The 15,521-nt window shown below is 36.4% G+C and overlaps 1 protein-coding gene across 2 annotated transcripts in view; it reads right to left on the minus strand.

The window, feature by feature from the left end:
* SPATA6 (spermatogenesis associated 6) overlaps positions 1-15,521 on the minus strand; it is a 42,572-nt gene that overhangs the window by 8,882 nt on the left and 18,169 nt on the right. For both annotated transcript variants that reach the window (XM_027462860.3, XM_027462859.3), the window contains exons 8-12: positions 14,839-14,926; positions 13,865-13,905; positions 12,753-12,931; positions 3,542-3,641; positions 782-870 (exon numbers count right to left, since the gene is read on the minus strand). In XM_027462860.3, the coding sequence (XP_027318661.1) occupies positions 782-870; positions 3,542-3,641; positions 12,753-12,931; positions 13,865-13,905; positions 14,839-14,926 (497 nt within the window). The remainder of the gene's footprint in view (positions 1-781; positions 871-3,541; positions 3,642-12,752; positions 12,932-13,864; positions 13,906-14,838; positions 14,927-15,521) is intronic.

Genomic DNA, 15,521 nt, shown 5'->3' on the forward strand with positions numbered 1-15,521 from the left:
CTAGGATTTTGTCTTAATATAAAGAAAAACAGAGAATCCATACCACCCTAAATGCTTTGCACTGCTTCGTATCTTTCTTCAAGGAAGTATCCCAAATGTTCTACAAAATACCGTGCTCATACATAGAGAACATCAGGACTGATAACTTCTACTACAGAAGTTGTCAAATACCAAAATGATCTGTGTCTTAAGTAAAATATTCAAATGAAAACCTAGATATATATGTGAGGAGCACACACAATAATTAACCCATACAAACAAGGTTTTCAAAATGTCTTCTGAAATACGAAACACCGAATCACTAGACCATTTATGTATTTGCTTTTTTTTTTTTAAAAAAAAAAGATGCTTCTCTTTTACAGCATGTGTTTTGGGAAAAAAACACACCCAAAAGCCTTATTACTAAGTAAGTTTCAATTTATTTTTGCATTCCCATAATTTTAAGGAAAGATCACCAAATAGATATTTTTAAAGTTACGTGTACTCTCTGGCTTATAAAATCCAACAACTACTGCCCATGGATCATTTTTATGACCAAACCCAGTGCTAAAATCAGAATTTTATGAAGACTATACTGACAGTTCCAAACACCATGAAAGGTATGATGATAATTAACTGTATTTTGCTTTTAGGTGAAAAAGCTTGCTAGGACTAACTCCTACGGAAGCCTTTTCCCAGTGCAATATAACAGCTCAAAATAGGAAGAGAAATTTTTAGCTAAATTTAAAGGGCAATATCGTGAGTATGACTGTTCTCTCCTGGTCAGAGAGAAACTCCATACCTGCTCTGCAGTTCACTCATGGATAAGTGCGCTTTATGAGAAGAGTCTCTTGTCTTAGTCAAGTCTCCTTTTGATGAGTTACTTTCATTCTAAAAAAAAAAAAAAAGCACACCAGAAAATCAAATTCTCATTACCTTGGTTTCTGATTACAATGATCTCATTTCAAAAATACATTCTTTCCACTTAGAAAACTATTAAAGTGCTTACATTTCTTGGTGGAGAAAGGGACAAAGTGTAATGAGCCAAATGCCATTTATGAACACTTTTAATTAAGTTCAGCACAACTCAGCTAATATTTTTCAGGTAATAAACTGGAAAGAATTTCTAGACATTGTAGATCTAAAGAACCATGCAGACAGCATAAGCTTCAATAATCCCCCAAAACACGTGGGTTAAATACTATGAAACCTACAAGAAACAAAGAAAAGCAGTGAGCAATAGAAGAGGGGGGAAAAGAGAACCAAAAAAGAACCCTAATCAATTAACAACTTTTGTAATGAGCTACTGTTATCTGTGTCATGGATTTTACCAAGTAGAAGCGTTTCTATCTATCCAAATACATCCATGCCATACACAGGGCTAAGAACATGCTTACCCAACATTAAAAATAAGTTTTAAAAAATATACCAAAGGATCCTTCAGCGGCATTCTTAACAGTTGCTAAGAAGCAATCTGACCTTCGAAATACTATCTAGATATTAATAAACCCATACTTGGCCTCCTAAGTAAGCATGAAACGAAACACTTCATTTGAAGCAAGCCAGTTGCCCACCTGAGACAGGATGGTAGAAATTCCATCCATACTCAATCACACTCAAGCTAATGTGGACGGAGAAGACACTACTTAAGAGATGGTATTAAGTGATGCTTTTAACAGAAGCTAATAGCTGCAAAGATCAGTAAACAAAATCATCTTTCACACTACATCACAAATAATTGGAAAAAGAGCATGCAGTTAAAATAATTAAACTTGTTGGTAACACAAAACTCAAAGAAAAGACAGTAAAGACAGTGGTAGATGGCAATCAGATGCAGAATAAGCTGCATAGCAGGAGCATGGGTGTGAAAAAAAACAATTTATTGTGGTGAAATACAAAGGTAATGTGTGTGTTTGTAAACAGGAAAACTCTTCCTTCAACAGTCACAGACTATAAAGCACCGAGTAGAGGAAATGGGGTACAGTGGTAAATAAAACTGCAGAATTTGCCTGAGGCAAATTATGTTCTGGAAAGCAAAGAACGATGGAAACATTATGATACTGTCAGAATGTCACAGTGGAAAGCTACAGTGGACACCCTAAGGAATCTGCAGCAGAGCTCCAGTCACACTATTTTTACAGAGCACTATGGAAACTAAATTTTGGAAAACACAGATGGATGCTTCTGGGAATGGTTGTTTAGCATTATGTTCTTTGGAATAGAAAAGAGTTAAGAGATACTTTGTAAACTCCCAAAGTTTGGAAGAGGATCCAAACCGGAGCCAAAAATCTACTCACCCCATTGTGTGCACTTCCTTTGCTACTCCCTCACTTTCAAGATGACCCATTTACCTCATCCATCCACTGCATAACAATGCAGCCTGGATTTTGGGCCTCAATGGAAGTAGACCTTATTTTAAACTAACTAAACAGGGAATTCAGAGCCAAGGTTCTTTGGTATATCATGCTGCAACAGACTAAGAAAACAACCTTATTTTACTGCCCCAGACAGCTGTCAGGAGTTTACTGTGGTCTCTGAAGTCATTGCATCCCAGCCAGTACAGTTCAAACATCAAATTAGTGTTACACCTACTTTTTCTGCATTGAACTTTGAGGTGGGCAAGGCTCTCACACTCTTCATCACACTTCCCACAGATGTAGTAAACTCTGGCAGAGGGGTAAGATGGACAGCTGGGGACGATACTGACTTAAAACTACAGCAACCTTTGAAAGCAGATTTCTGTCAACATTCCTTTTTCTACAAGGAGAAACTGAAGCAAAAGATCTTTCCCCACTTTGAGTAACTCATCTCTCTTTGAACCGATCAATAACATCGGTGTGGTAGATTGTCAGACAAAAATAATTTCATCAGAGCTCCTTATCTTAATCTTACCTACTCACATCCTTATATCCTTTTACCTTACCTTTCCTTTACCCCCTCTCACACTTAAGACCCTAAGTTCTCTGCAGATGGACAATCCTGTCATTCAATTTGTACTACGCTTTGCTCAGGGAGATACTGTGCCACAACTGAGTTTCTCAAAATCACAGTAGCAAAAACTGCTATCTGACTAAAATTACACTTCAAAATTCCATCAGCCTCAAGGACAAAATATTCTGGTCCCAGGCATGGCCTCATTAGATTTCATCGAAAGCCACATAATTAGGAGGGAAAAAAAAGCACACATTTGAAGCATAATATTAGCTCTACAAACAGCTGGACAAAAGCAGCTGTTGATGTGCAGCTGCACAACATGTTAAGCCCTTCATGTACTTTAATAGAGCTCCAACATATTTTTTGGTTAAACTGAAAGCAGGGGAACCAGATAAAAAGAAAATTTAATTGTCCTCTATACCCTATGAGGAGGCCACCTGTCTCTAAAAGGGTCCACATAAGGAGGCCACTGAAACCAGCATGAAAAAGTTCAGCTTATGTGCTGAATTCCCATTTCTACAATGAAGTTTGCCTGAAAAGACATCATAACAGATCCAAGACTGTAAGCGCAATTGTCTTCCTCAACCATCTTGGAGAAAAGAAAGTATTTAGTTTGAGTCAAACTTACAAATACTAGGCGCTGTCTAGCACTGTGTGTTCTTAAGATATTTTTCACTCTTTTATGGATCTCATCTCCATTTGCTGGTGGAGGACAATGAGCGTTAAATCTGCAAGAGGAAGAGGAAAAACAAAGAAATATTTCGTTGTTGAAAAGCTCCAACTTGCTTTTCACTCTGATTTTTTTTTTTTTTAAATTATGAAGCATGAGTTACTTCCGTCTATTTGGAACATATACAATGTCTGGATTTGATTCTTTTTGTCCTCTGGGGTACAAGTAAAGAAACATTTTGAAGTACTGCATAAACAACATGCATCCACAATTCCAGCATAAGATACAAAGCACAGAAAATGTTGATGATTTTGTAACTTGAGTAATATTTCTGTAATGCCTGTATTGTCCCTACAGAACAGAAAAGCTATACAGTTATTCTATTCCCAGTGATCAGGCTTCATTTTTCTCTTTTTAAAGGAAGTATTACACACATGAAATTCTTTTTGCTGAAATAAATCAACAGGAAGATAACCCCAATGTGTGCAAATAGGAAAGCCTATGGAGTTCAAAAACAGCAAATTCAGTCTTTATTCCACATGATGGAAAGTTGTGAAGTTTACATTAAAAAACAGGTAGTTTCCTTGATATGGGTGATTCAAAACCCAATACTCTGAGATTTTATTCTTTATTCTTTTATGTTTCGCAGCACTTCCCCCCCCCAGTTTATACAAAAAAAGCCTTCATTCTTCTCAGCAAGTTCAGAAGCTAGCAGAAATTATGTAATAGTCTGAGAATAACTACTGATAAGGGAGGCACACGAGATTTTAAGAATAGGATAATTTACACGCCAATCTCCAGACTTTAGTACACTCAAACATGTATTATCAAAACAAAACCAACCAACAAATACACAGATGAGATCAACATCTAAAATGGATTCACTGGAGAAAAGGGAGCGTGAGATTGCATAAGTAAACTTTTAATCCGAGTGAACAGAAACAAGGCACTAAATCAAGAATGTGCATCTTCACTTCAGTGTTTCCTAACATCCAAGAAGTTGATTTGCATGAAGAAAATAAAGTCATGATATGTTTTTTATTAAAACTCATGCTAAGATATATATGGGTCACTAGCCAAGCAGCCAGCTGTAGATCAGCCCCAGATTCTGTAATTTGATCCAATGGAAAAACACCCAGCAGCAAGACTGGTGGCCATACTCTGGGTGGATTATGAGCACAAGAAATGTGGACAGTCTTTAATAGCTGGCTTCACAAATTCAGTGCAGCAGAGAAACATCATGACTCTGGACCTTGATTCTACACGGGGCTCTGGAGGGGTTTGTGGGACTGGGAATGCCTTTTGATCTTTACTCTCCAAGTTTATCACACTCCCTGACCCTCTTCTCTCTGAAGATCTCATCCTGGTCATATCAAGCTTGGTTTACCTTCATCTAACTTCCAGAAATCTCATTACTAAGAAACAGTACAGTTCATTCCAAAAAGGACAAACCAAATACACATTGAAAGTCTTAGTCCAAAACGTGTTACTTGGCAACATGAAAAGTAATGGAAACAAGATCTTGAAAATGGGAAGTGCCAGGCTGACTTGAATAATGCAAACAGGGCTGGGAACACCTTAAAACCTTTTGGATGATTCTTTCTGTTATCAGATTAAAAATGTGACCAGAAAGCGACTAATTCTCTGCTTTCACATAAGCTTCTTCTATTTTCCTGTACCTAGTTAACTTACACACTCATTTATTATTGCTTACCTTTCCAAAATCTCTCTATTCTAAACAACCCCAATATTTTCAGCCCATTTATGAGTTTCCTTAAATCAAATCATCCATTTTTGAATGCTTCTGTTTTTCTCCAAGAAAGGATGCCAATAAATGGCACAATATTGGAAGAATGAATCATACAATCTATAGTGGGATGTATTTTCCATACTTCTAATGACGTTTAACATTGCTGTTATAACCAGCTTTGTGAAAATCCTTGCCTGTAATGACCCACCGATGAACATTCATATTAGAATCCTGAACATTTACAATTAATTTAAAACCCAACAGCACGTATGGCAAATCCATATTGTTCAATTCTTTTGCATACTAGAATCTAACGATCTGTTGCATTAAAAGATCTCATAATTTTTCCTAAAAGAAAGGAAAGCGGTTTGTAAATTTCTGTTAAGAGAGAAAAGCACTGTCTTTAAAGAAATAGAGATCTAAACCACTTAACCAGGCAGGAATATATATTTCTTTAACTCAGTCAAACACAGTTTGATGTGCAGCATTACAAGGTAAGTGCTGTATCACTGGCAGTTTTTGAAAAAATAAAACTGAACCCTGCACGCCTGCTAAAACACACTACTTGAATAAATCGTATCAGGCAGGCATCAAGAAACTCCAAAAAACATCTTAAGATGTCCTATGGGCCCTTACAAACGCTAACACGAAGGAAATTCTGAAATGCATGTTTAAAAACCTGCATTCTAGGTGCAGTAATAGGGACTCATTTCCCATTTAACAAATAAAAGCTAGACTCTATAACTCCAGAAGTAATGGCATTTCCCTCTTATTTATACAGCAGCTGCTGTTCTTCCAACATTCAGGTTGCTGGAGCTGAGAAGTCGGAATAGATTGCCGTGGGGAAATAAATTTTATGAAATTCCTATGTAAGATTTCAGATCATTGATATTAATCTTAAATTTACAAATATCCTTAGAGACCCATGTATTTACTTTTGAAAAAACGAAAGCCCCAGCTTGCTATTGTATTAATTTAGACAATACCTGACCATGTCTGCAAGAAGGAAATTTAAGTACTTAAATCAAGAACTATTAGATTTCTTTCTCCAGGTGATTTTATTGATCAATCCACTAGTGTGCGCTGTGGTATAAGAAATGTTAGCCACTCACACACATCCCAAATTTAATTTACAAAAAAAAACTAGACCTTAAGTATGATTAAAAACAGTATCAGCTTATTTTTAATTAGTTTTGCTAGTATTGTCATTGTCTAATTTTAGTAATAACTATTAAGTCTTCGTCACATTTAAAGTCATAATGTTAATATTTACATCCACCAAACTGCACACTAACATAAAATCCTGCCTTGAAATGCAACACCCATAATCTGAAGTGAAACCTTTTTATGATATGCTAACTCCCCCACTGGAAACGTTTTATAAGAGAGGCTTTAAAGCACAGCTTGCTAAACTATAAATAAAGGGATTCCATTTGCCTAAAATGACCAATAATGTGTTTTTAAAATGACTAGCTATTTATTTATGTGATTAAGGTGTCAGTATTGTATTGCAATGTTGAAAGGCAAGTCATTTCATTTCAATGACTGTTTGTCCTGATAAACGAAATAAACTTCTACAGCTGTATTCTTTGTCATACTTTCAATTTTCCCTGGGACTTGCAAACATTCTGCAGTTACATCAGTTTAAATTGTTTATTGATTCCAATAGATTGTATAAACACTTTGGAAATATAGCTCAGTGACCTAGAAAAAGCCAGATCAATCAGAGAACTTCTCAAGATTAATTTCAAAGATGTTGTGTCGAGTACAATCAAGGAAACAGAACCATTTTCCCTTGTAATGTGACTAAAAGAATTTATTTTCTTTATGAGATAAGGATTTTTTTTTTAAGGTCATGCAGACAACATCTACCTTGATAGAAAAAAAGCAGCCAAGCACAGAGTCTAGATCTTGTGCTAAAAATCAAAGCTATTTTTGCATATAATTTTATCCATTAGGATGAAATACTCCATTATGAATACAAACAGGATATATCCAACCATATACTCTAGTTAAACAGCAGCTTGCATACTTGAGAGCAGTAATAAATAGGAATTTTCAAATGTCAGACAATCCAATCATTCACTTGCCCATAGTGAAAATGTTAATATCACATTTCAGCAGGAGATACTAATACATTTCATATCAGTAGAATTAATGCAAAAGCCTGCTGCAGAATATTTGCAATGCCTATCGTGACCCCTTCCCCCACCATCACACCTCCTAGCCTTGTGAACAACTCTGTGCATGTGGCCTCCATGAAGAATTCATCAGCTTCAAAGACACAGACTTCACGCTGAGCAAAACCACATACAAGGACAAACTAGCAGAGGACAGAAATCAATGAAGTACTGTAGTACCAGCTTCACAATTGGAGAGGACGCCACTGTAATTGGGGGCAAGGGGAAGGGAGAGAAAGAAATAACTCTTAAGCTAAGTACAAAAAAGCCAACAACTACAAAATAAAACAACCTACAAGAACTTATGCATAGAACAAGAGAAATTTTCAGGAAACTCTAATGTAATTAACTCTGAAATGGGAAAAAAGAGTCATAGATTTTATATCCAAGTAGGTGTTTATACAGCATGCAGAGTACGAAAAGAATTTATTTCACTTAAAAGGACATGAAGTAGTAATCTGTACGATGAATATGGTTCTCAGTATACAGTGGTCTGGAACAGAAGCACAATAGAAAGGCTGAGCTACGCTTAATGAGTTTTACTGGTCTACTTGATAGAGGTTGCACTTTTGTTTTGCCTTCTCTGAAAATATCTGATGGCTGTAAACCCCAGTGTAAACGCAACTATGCTGACAAAAGTGTTGTATAAACTATATTGGTACATACTGTTCTGTGAATTGTAATGAAAATGTAACAACATGAAAATCCTTACATGCTCACAATATTTCAAGTGGAGCAAGTATGCTGCTTCCACAATGCCAGGATACTTACTATGAAGCAGAAACAGTTATGTACAGCCAAGGCCTCAAATCAAAGAACAACAGCTTAAACATTTGGAAGCAGTAGCTGACAGTCTGGCTGTGCCTATTTACTCTTCATCTTCAGTAAGAAATTAAAAAAAAAAGTAAGGATATCTCATCCTTTTTAAATAGTTTCTCCTATATTCAAAAGCCCTGTTTACTGGTAGGCCTTAAAGCACCACAGGCATTTGCAGCGAAGAGTTTCAAAATTCACAAATGCTTTCTTTTCTCCCCCTAAATTTTATACCTAGCCCTTAAAACTAAGGCAGAATAAATCATCCTCACATATATCATGAATCCCAAGGGGTAGAAAGCTTCTGAGATTTCAAAGAAGGCACAATATCTGAGTAGTTCCTCAACAGATGTTCAAGTCATTCTTGTACTAAACATTTGGCATGTCAGAACTGGTCAGCACTTTCTTGTACTCTTTGGAAGCTTTCAGATTATGCTATCTTCTCTAAATTTATTCATTTATACACAAAAAGGCTTTGACAGCAATCACTTTCAAATTTACCTACTGCTGCTGCAAAATCAACCAATGAAGATGACAAATAGTAGAGAAGCTGGTCAAAAATACAAAATGAGGCTTATGTACTACTGCAGAACATGCCACGAAGTAACTGATCTTCAAGTGCTGCTTCCAGAGATCAACTTAGAGAAGGCAAAAAAATAAACTTCATCAAGAGGTGAGAATGATAAAGACAGAAGATTCAAAAATCATCTTACGACCAAATGAAATTCCAAAGTTTCCAAAATAATTAGATTTAAATAGCTAAAACAAGATACAAAGCCTAGTTGCAGTTTCTCCCTAGAGCAAGCCTTTTTCTGAAAAGGCTGATTTTTTATGTTCCACTTTATAGCTGGAAGTTCTCAGAACTTAAACGTGTATTCTCACAAATGTTAACCCTGTATTTGGATGCATTCCACTTTCTAAAATATTAGGTGAACTACCTGTGGTCTGGATTTTGCTACACAACAGAACTAGTAGCCAAGATCCTCCAGTGACATTAAGATCTTTGAAGCCAAAGCTTCCGATAACTGGAATTTTCAAGGACTTTCTGTAGAATTTAGTCTTTCATTAGTAATATCTAACTTCATGCTGATATTTCCCTAGTACTTGGAAAAAGATAATACAAAAAGATGGTATTAAAACAACACAGGGATATTACAGAAGGGTACCTGATTCATAGTTACCATCTTACTTGAAACACAACTTAGATTTTTGTTAAATTTTATAGGAGGTAAGATCACATTTCAGCAGTACAACCAGGAGAACATTAAAAAGACATTGGGATGGACTTCACTCTAGAAGTGATTACTCTTCAAATCAATAATAAAAACTAAAATCAAAAGCCTGCCGTGTCCAGAGTAGGAAAAAGAACCCACTGATCCCAAACACATAAGTAGCTTTGTGTCTCAACATAACAGAAATGGTCAAATACTGCTCTGACTGGAGTAGTCTCTTGTGAATAGGATTTCTCTTGTGCCAGCAGAGATGCTCCATTAGAGGACTTTTGCCATTAGCTTACAGAATCCACTTCACTCTTTCCTTTCTTTACAGGAAGATGACTTCAGCTTTGTATTTTGCTGCAGATTTCATTGCTGCAGGGAATTCCCTAAGAAAAACACCATCTCTTCTAGGAGTGCATAAGGATATACATGCACTATGAAAACAAGGACTGAAGTTGATTTTTCCTTTCCTACAACAGCATTGAGAGAACACAGCCCTAATGCTCTTCCACAAAACATATAGGATATTTATTTATGCACAACCAAGCAGTCTATGGGGGCAAGCAACATTAACTGCATTGACTGAAGCTGGAAGACGTCATGGACAGGAACTAAAGAGCACACATGCATCATTGCTCTGCAGAGGAGGTAGAATCAAAATAGGAAATGTAGTTGCACAGCTGCATCACTCTGTTTACAGTCAGTTTGCAACACTAAGTGATTTCCTTAGGTGACATACATAAAAAATTTAAAAATAAAATATGAAAAATAAATATTCAAAACCTTGCTGCCTTGGCCAACAATAGAACTGTTTTAGTTTTACTTCTGGCTCAAATCCAGTGGAAGAGGCAAGAGGATTGGTTTGTGATCTCTCTAGCAGGCTCACAGAAAGGGAATGGAAACTGCTACAAATGATTCAGAAGTGTTCAGAAGACCTTATGCAAGATCCCAATTTCTGTATCACTGAAAGGTATCGTAATGACTTTGCGACTATTCAGCAGTGTTCTGGGGAAGCACTCCCAAGATGGCAGACACCAACTTCATACCACTTCCTTTTAAAAACAGAAGAGAAAAAAAGGAAATTAAGGCCGGGGTGTGGAGTTAAGTTTTATACTATGGATTGATCAGTATTAAAAAATAGCTTGTATATGCTAAGCTTTTTGTCTTTGCAATTCAAAATAAAATTGAGGAAATAAACTCCACTTTGAGATAAGACTATTCTTACAAATATACTAACACTGCTATAGTTTCAGTAGTACTGATTTTCTCTGTATTTCTATGATCTGAACAGCAATATTTGCATGCATTTCCAAACACTGACCTCTGATCCTTGCTTGTCATTCCAGATACAAGTCTCTGTATACAGTGAACTAAATCCATCGTTATCTCAGCAGCATGGACACAAAGATCAAATTTTTTAGACTATGCCCTTTACTTCCTTATTTTGAATTTTTTTTTTTGATGACAAAAGTAAATGCTCACATAAAAAGATGTTACATCCTTGGAGAGCTGAGAGCATTTGTTCTAATAAGAAAAAACAACTTCACAAGATCACAAATCTCTTCTGGAGAGGGGCCGGTAATGAGAAAAAGCAAGAACGTTCAGACATTAAGATTATTTGGCAGATGACTAAGTTACTATGCATGTAACAGCAGCTCACGGCACACAATACTTTTTGCTATCAATACAAAGGACTCTGTCAGCTTTAAAGATAGTGAATTTAAATTAAAAAAAAGATTCATACCACATTAAAGAAAAAAATCACCATTACAACCTCTTTCCCAGACATGGGCAACTAATGCACAATGACAGAGGGAAGGTAGACAACATGACAAGAAAAACCCTCCTCAAAATTCCAGACATCCTAATCTCTACATAACAGTTCACTAGAAACACTATTACACAGAACAACAAACAAGCCAGTTTTCAAGCAGATGATGTTAAAACACCAACTTAATCTTTATGAGTATTAAAAATTCAATGCCCCCTGCCATCTGTCATTTTTCTTTTTAAAGAGAAAACAGACAGTTTCTCCATTTTGGAAAAAAAAAGCATTAGGTCATGTGTAGGCTACAAAATGCACCCTTTGAGCATTTACTAAGTGAGGTACCAATAGCAACAAGGAGGAAAGAGCCTGGAACAAGTGTGAACTAGCTGCCAAAGTACATCTCCAAGTAGTTTCTCCTCAGAGAAACACTTCAGAATTTAGGACAGCACAGCAGTTCAATTCTCAGATTCTTCAAGTTATTTTATGTACTTTGTTATTCAGGCCCAGCTTTGTATACAACTTTACTGCTACCGGAAAGCCACCCAGTAACTTATTAAGCTGAATGTACAGTAGAACATCATGCACCAAGGTCACATTCTACTCAGTGGGAAGTAGGGAGTACTCTCCTTGAAGGATTAGAGGACTTAAGCATGAAAAAGCTGTTGCTTGTTCACATTTCTTCTGTGCCACCCTTATGAGACACTGTAACAGCTATACTTGCCCAAAATATTAACCTCAGGATTGGAATCCAGCAAACTATGGGATATTAGAAGCTGTCAGTGGAGGACTAAAAAGGGGAAAATAAATATATAGAAATGAATATACATGGAATTTCTAAAGAGGCCCACGCTTCAGCTTAAAAGAAAATAAAACAAAAATACTAGGATGTCAATAAAACAGCAAGATTAGAAAATAATACACTGCCTAGATTAAAGCTAGTCCAAGCATGTTACTAAAACGGGTCACACATCTGACAACAGAACAGCCACAAATATACACTTACAAACAGTAGGGTAAGCAAGACAGAAGGGAAGGAGGTTTCCAAATGCCTCCAAAACATCCTGCTTGATAATCATCTATATTTATATTCCTGATAGTCTAAATCCCACTTAAACGGTAATTATTTAAATATTCTGTTTTAGACATAATGGACATAGGGGTGCACGAAACCTGGGGCTTCATTGTTTCAGAGAAGGTTAACAACAGAGATGTCAAAGATCCTTCTCATTGCCATATCATTCATTTTGTATTCATTAAGTAGAGAAGTGATGGCAGACACAGCTACTGAGGAAAAGTCAAACAACAAGATAGTTGATGGGGAAAGATTTCCTGTCTCTTCAGCCTGTATCCTCCAAACATAAAACCTATAGTCATGCAAGTACTGTTATCATCCGCTCTTGTTAATGATTCCAGAATTTCACAAACAAAAACAAGTCATTACCTTTCCCTTAGAGAAGATCGATTTAGCACCGAACTTGGAGAATGCTTCTGAAATGCTGAAGGTGCTGAATGCACTAATGAACCAGCAGAATGGGGCTGTCTGTTAGGTGGACCCGAGATCACATCCTCATTACAAACATCAGATGAGCTGTCACAGTCTTTTCCATGAGTAGATTTTGCCTGTTAAAACAACACGGGAAAAATATGAAAAGACACCAAACCTTGCTAAAATTTATTATGAGTATCAAGATGTACAATTTTGGATTTAAAACCAAAGCGTTACACGCTTCCCATATATGCAATAATATCTACCTGCTGGGGAATAGCACAGATCCCCATTTCACACACCATATTATGGCCAAGTCAGCATAACAGGCCTTTTATCACCTTTTTCTGACTGCACAGTTTGAAGGCCCACCTCTCCCAGGACCAGAGTCAGCGATGCCTGGGAGTTTAAACCACACAAATCTCAGACCTCTCCCCAGTCTGTGACCCCTTGTTCTTAGAAATATTTTTCTCACGACTGCTCTTTCCTCCACAGAAAACTCAGGCCTACCTATTAATCTTCTACTCACTCTTCACTATACTAGGTACTCTTTTCATAACTCCTCTTAACCTGAAAAGTCTCCATAGGTTACCTTATTTTACAAGGAATACAAAGGTACTCTGACATTATCTTCAGATTCACTTAATACACAAAGCAGCTAGTACCTTAAAAACAAAGGTGGAATGACAGAACAGTGGCTTGCCATTTGTACTAGTGCTACTTTTGCATACTCCTCTGAAAAAGTTTCCTCTCAGAATGACCATGAAGGGAATTGTAAGCTGCCTTTAAAGTCTCTTCTACAGTCTTGTCACAAGCCTTAATAGCAAGGAAAAGTGTGGTACCTATAGGCATGGATATCTTACAGAGCATTAAGTTTCACATTTCTATTTGTAAATAATCCATCATCAGAGCTAAACTGAGTTATGCCAGATTTTAAATGTCCTTTATCTTGTGTTTGATAGTACAGTAGATAAAGTTTCAAAAATACCTACATATAGGACAATTCTTCTCACTCAGGGCTTCCCCAGAAAAACAGTTTGTAAACAACAGCATCTCAGAATACTCACTTTGGCTCTCTTGGGTTTGTAGCTGCCGAGAAGAGAAGGATCTGGAGAAAGAAAAAAAGATGTATCCCAGAAGAAGGTGGTCATTCAACTATCCAGATACTAGCAGTGAGGCAGACTTCATCCTCCTAACCACTAGCCAAAGACCACCAACTCATTTTGTAAGTACATAATGTTACCAGATGATAATAGGTCTGTTACATTATCTAGCTGATACAGATTGATAGGTATAACCCCAAAGGGAATGTGAAGCCTTTAAAATCCTACACCCAGTGCTACTGCAGAGAACAAATGTAAAATAAGTTCAAAATGATTTGCTACACAACTATTCATAATTATAGGAGGCACAATAAAAATGAGACAAAGCAAACAAATACTGATGAGACTCATTAAAATCTCCATATTGCCAGACACGTGCAGTAAAATCAAATGTCCTCCTGTACCCTTAATAAAACCCTCAGTTACTGCTATCAATGAGTGTCGAAGCCTATACACAAGTGTATCCTGGATGATCACTAATAATCTCATGTCGCTGATCCACTACTCACAAATATTGTCAATAGAAACATTATTCATTTTTGGAGTAACGCAGCCCATGAAGTTCAAAACAATCAATACTCCAAGCCTGACCAACACACCCACTGACTGAGGTGCAGATTTGCTCCTCTCTGTGCAACTAATCAAAACAGGTGAAGTGGAACAGAGCATCTGCCTGGACTTTGGTATTTTCTGCTCCTGCTTTTTTTTTTTTTTAAAATCACGTAGAACTATATTCCACGTTTCACAAGGTAAAGGAATATGCAAAACCTGCTTTTGCAGCAGTAGGATTATTCACTATTCTTACTATTCCTAGGAAGAAGGAACAGTTTTTTCTCCATTACAAAATGTAAAAGACTAAAAAAAAACAAAATGAAAAAGCTACTAATCTACTGGAGAAAGGAAAAGCTTTAATTAGAGATATAGTACTAAATACTGACCATGCGTTACCTTGGACCAGGCTCCCACTGTACTTTCTCTCAGGGTACACCAGGCATGAAGATCACTACCAGGACTTTGTTGTTCTACCTGGAGCAAAACTACTGTTAAAATGTACAGTATCAGACATTTTGATCTATACATGTATTTTGCATTATTTACATTTAAAAGAGCACATGTAGTCCTTTCTGAAGCCATGTATTCTTAATCAAATACAATTTTAAAATATTTCCATAACATTTTGTTCATGTTATACAATAAGCATTATCGCACATGCACAAACAGTGCTAGAAAGGTCCAGAATGCTCAATGTCATGTTGTTCAAAAGGAAAAAAAATACAGTTTTTCCTTCATCTATAAGGTCTAGAACATTTTAAATAGTACTTGATATCACATATTTACTCGAAACAGTTCAGATCTTTAAGTGCTACTCTTCCTAATTAGAAAAGTTACACTTTAACATAATTTAATTTTAATCTTCATGCAACGCAAGATCTCCAAGTCAAAAGAGATCTGAGCAGTTGAGATGCAATAAAGTGCCCTTTTTAGATTGAGAATGCTATAACAGTCAGGATATGGTACATTAAGAGAAGTTTTTTCCTTTTTGTACAGACATAACAGAGCAACCAAAATCAATAATGAGTGTTTACAGGTGCTGTAATTAAACTGTGAACTTCACCTATAG

The sequence above is a fragment of the Anas platyrhynchos genome, chromosome 8, assembly GCF_047663525.1.
Source record: "Anas platyrhynchos isolate ZD024472 breed Pekin duck chromosome 8, IASCAAS_PekinDuck_T2T, whole genome shotgun sequence".
Lineage (NCBI taxonomy): Eukaryota > Metazoa > Chordata > Aves > Anseriformes > Anatidae > Anas > Anas platyrhynchos.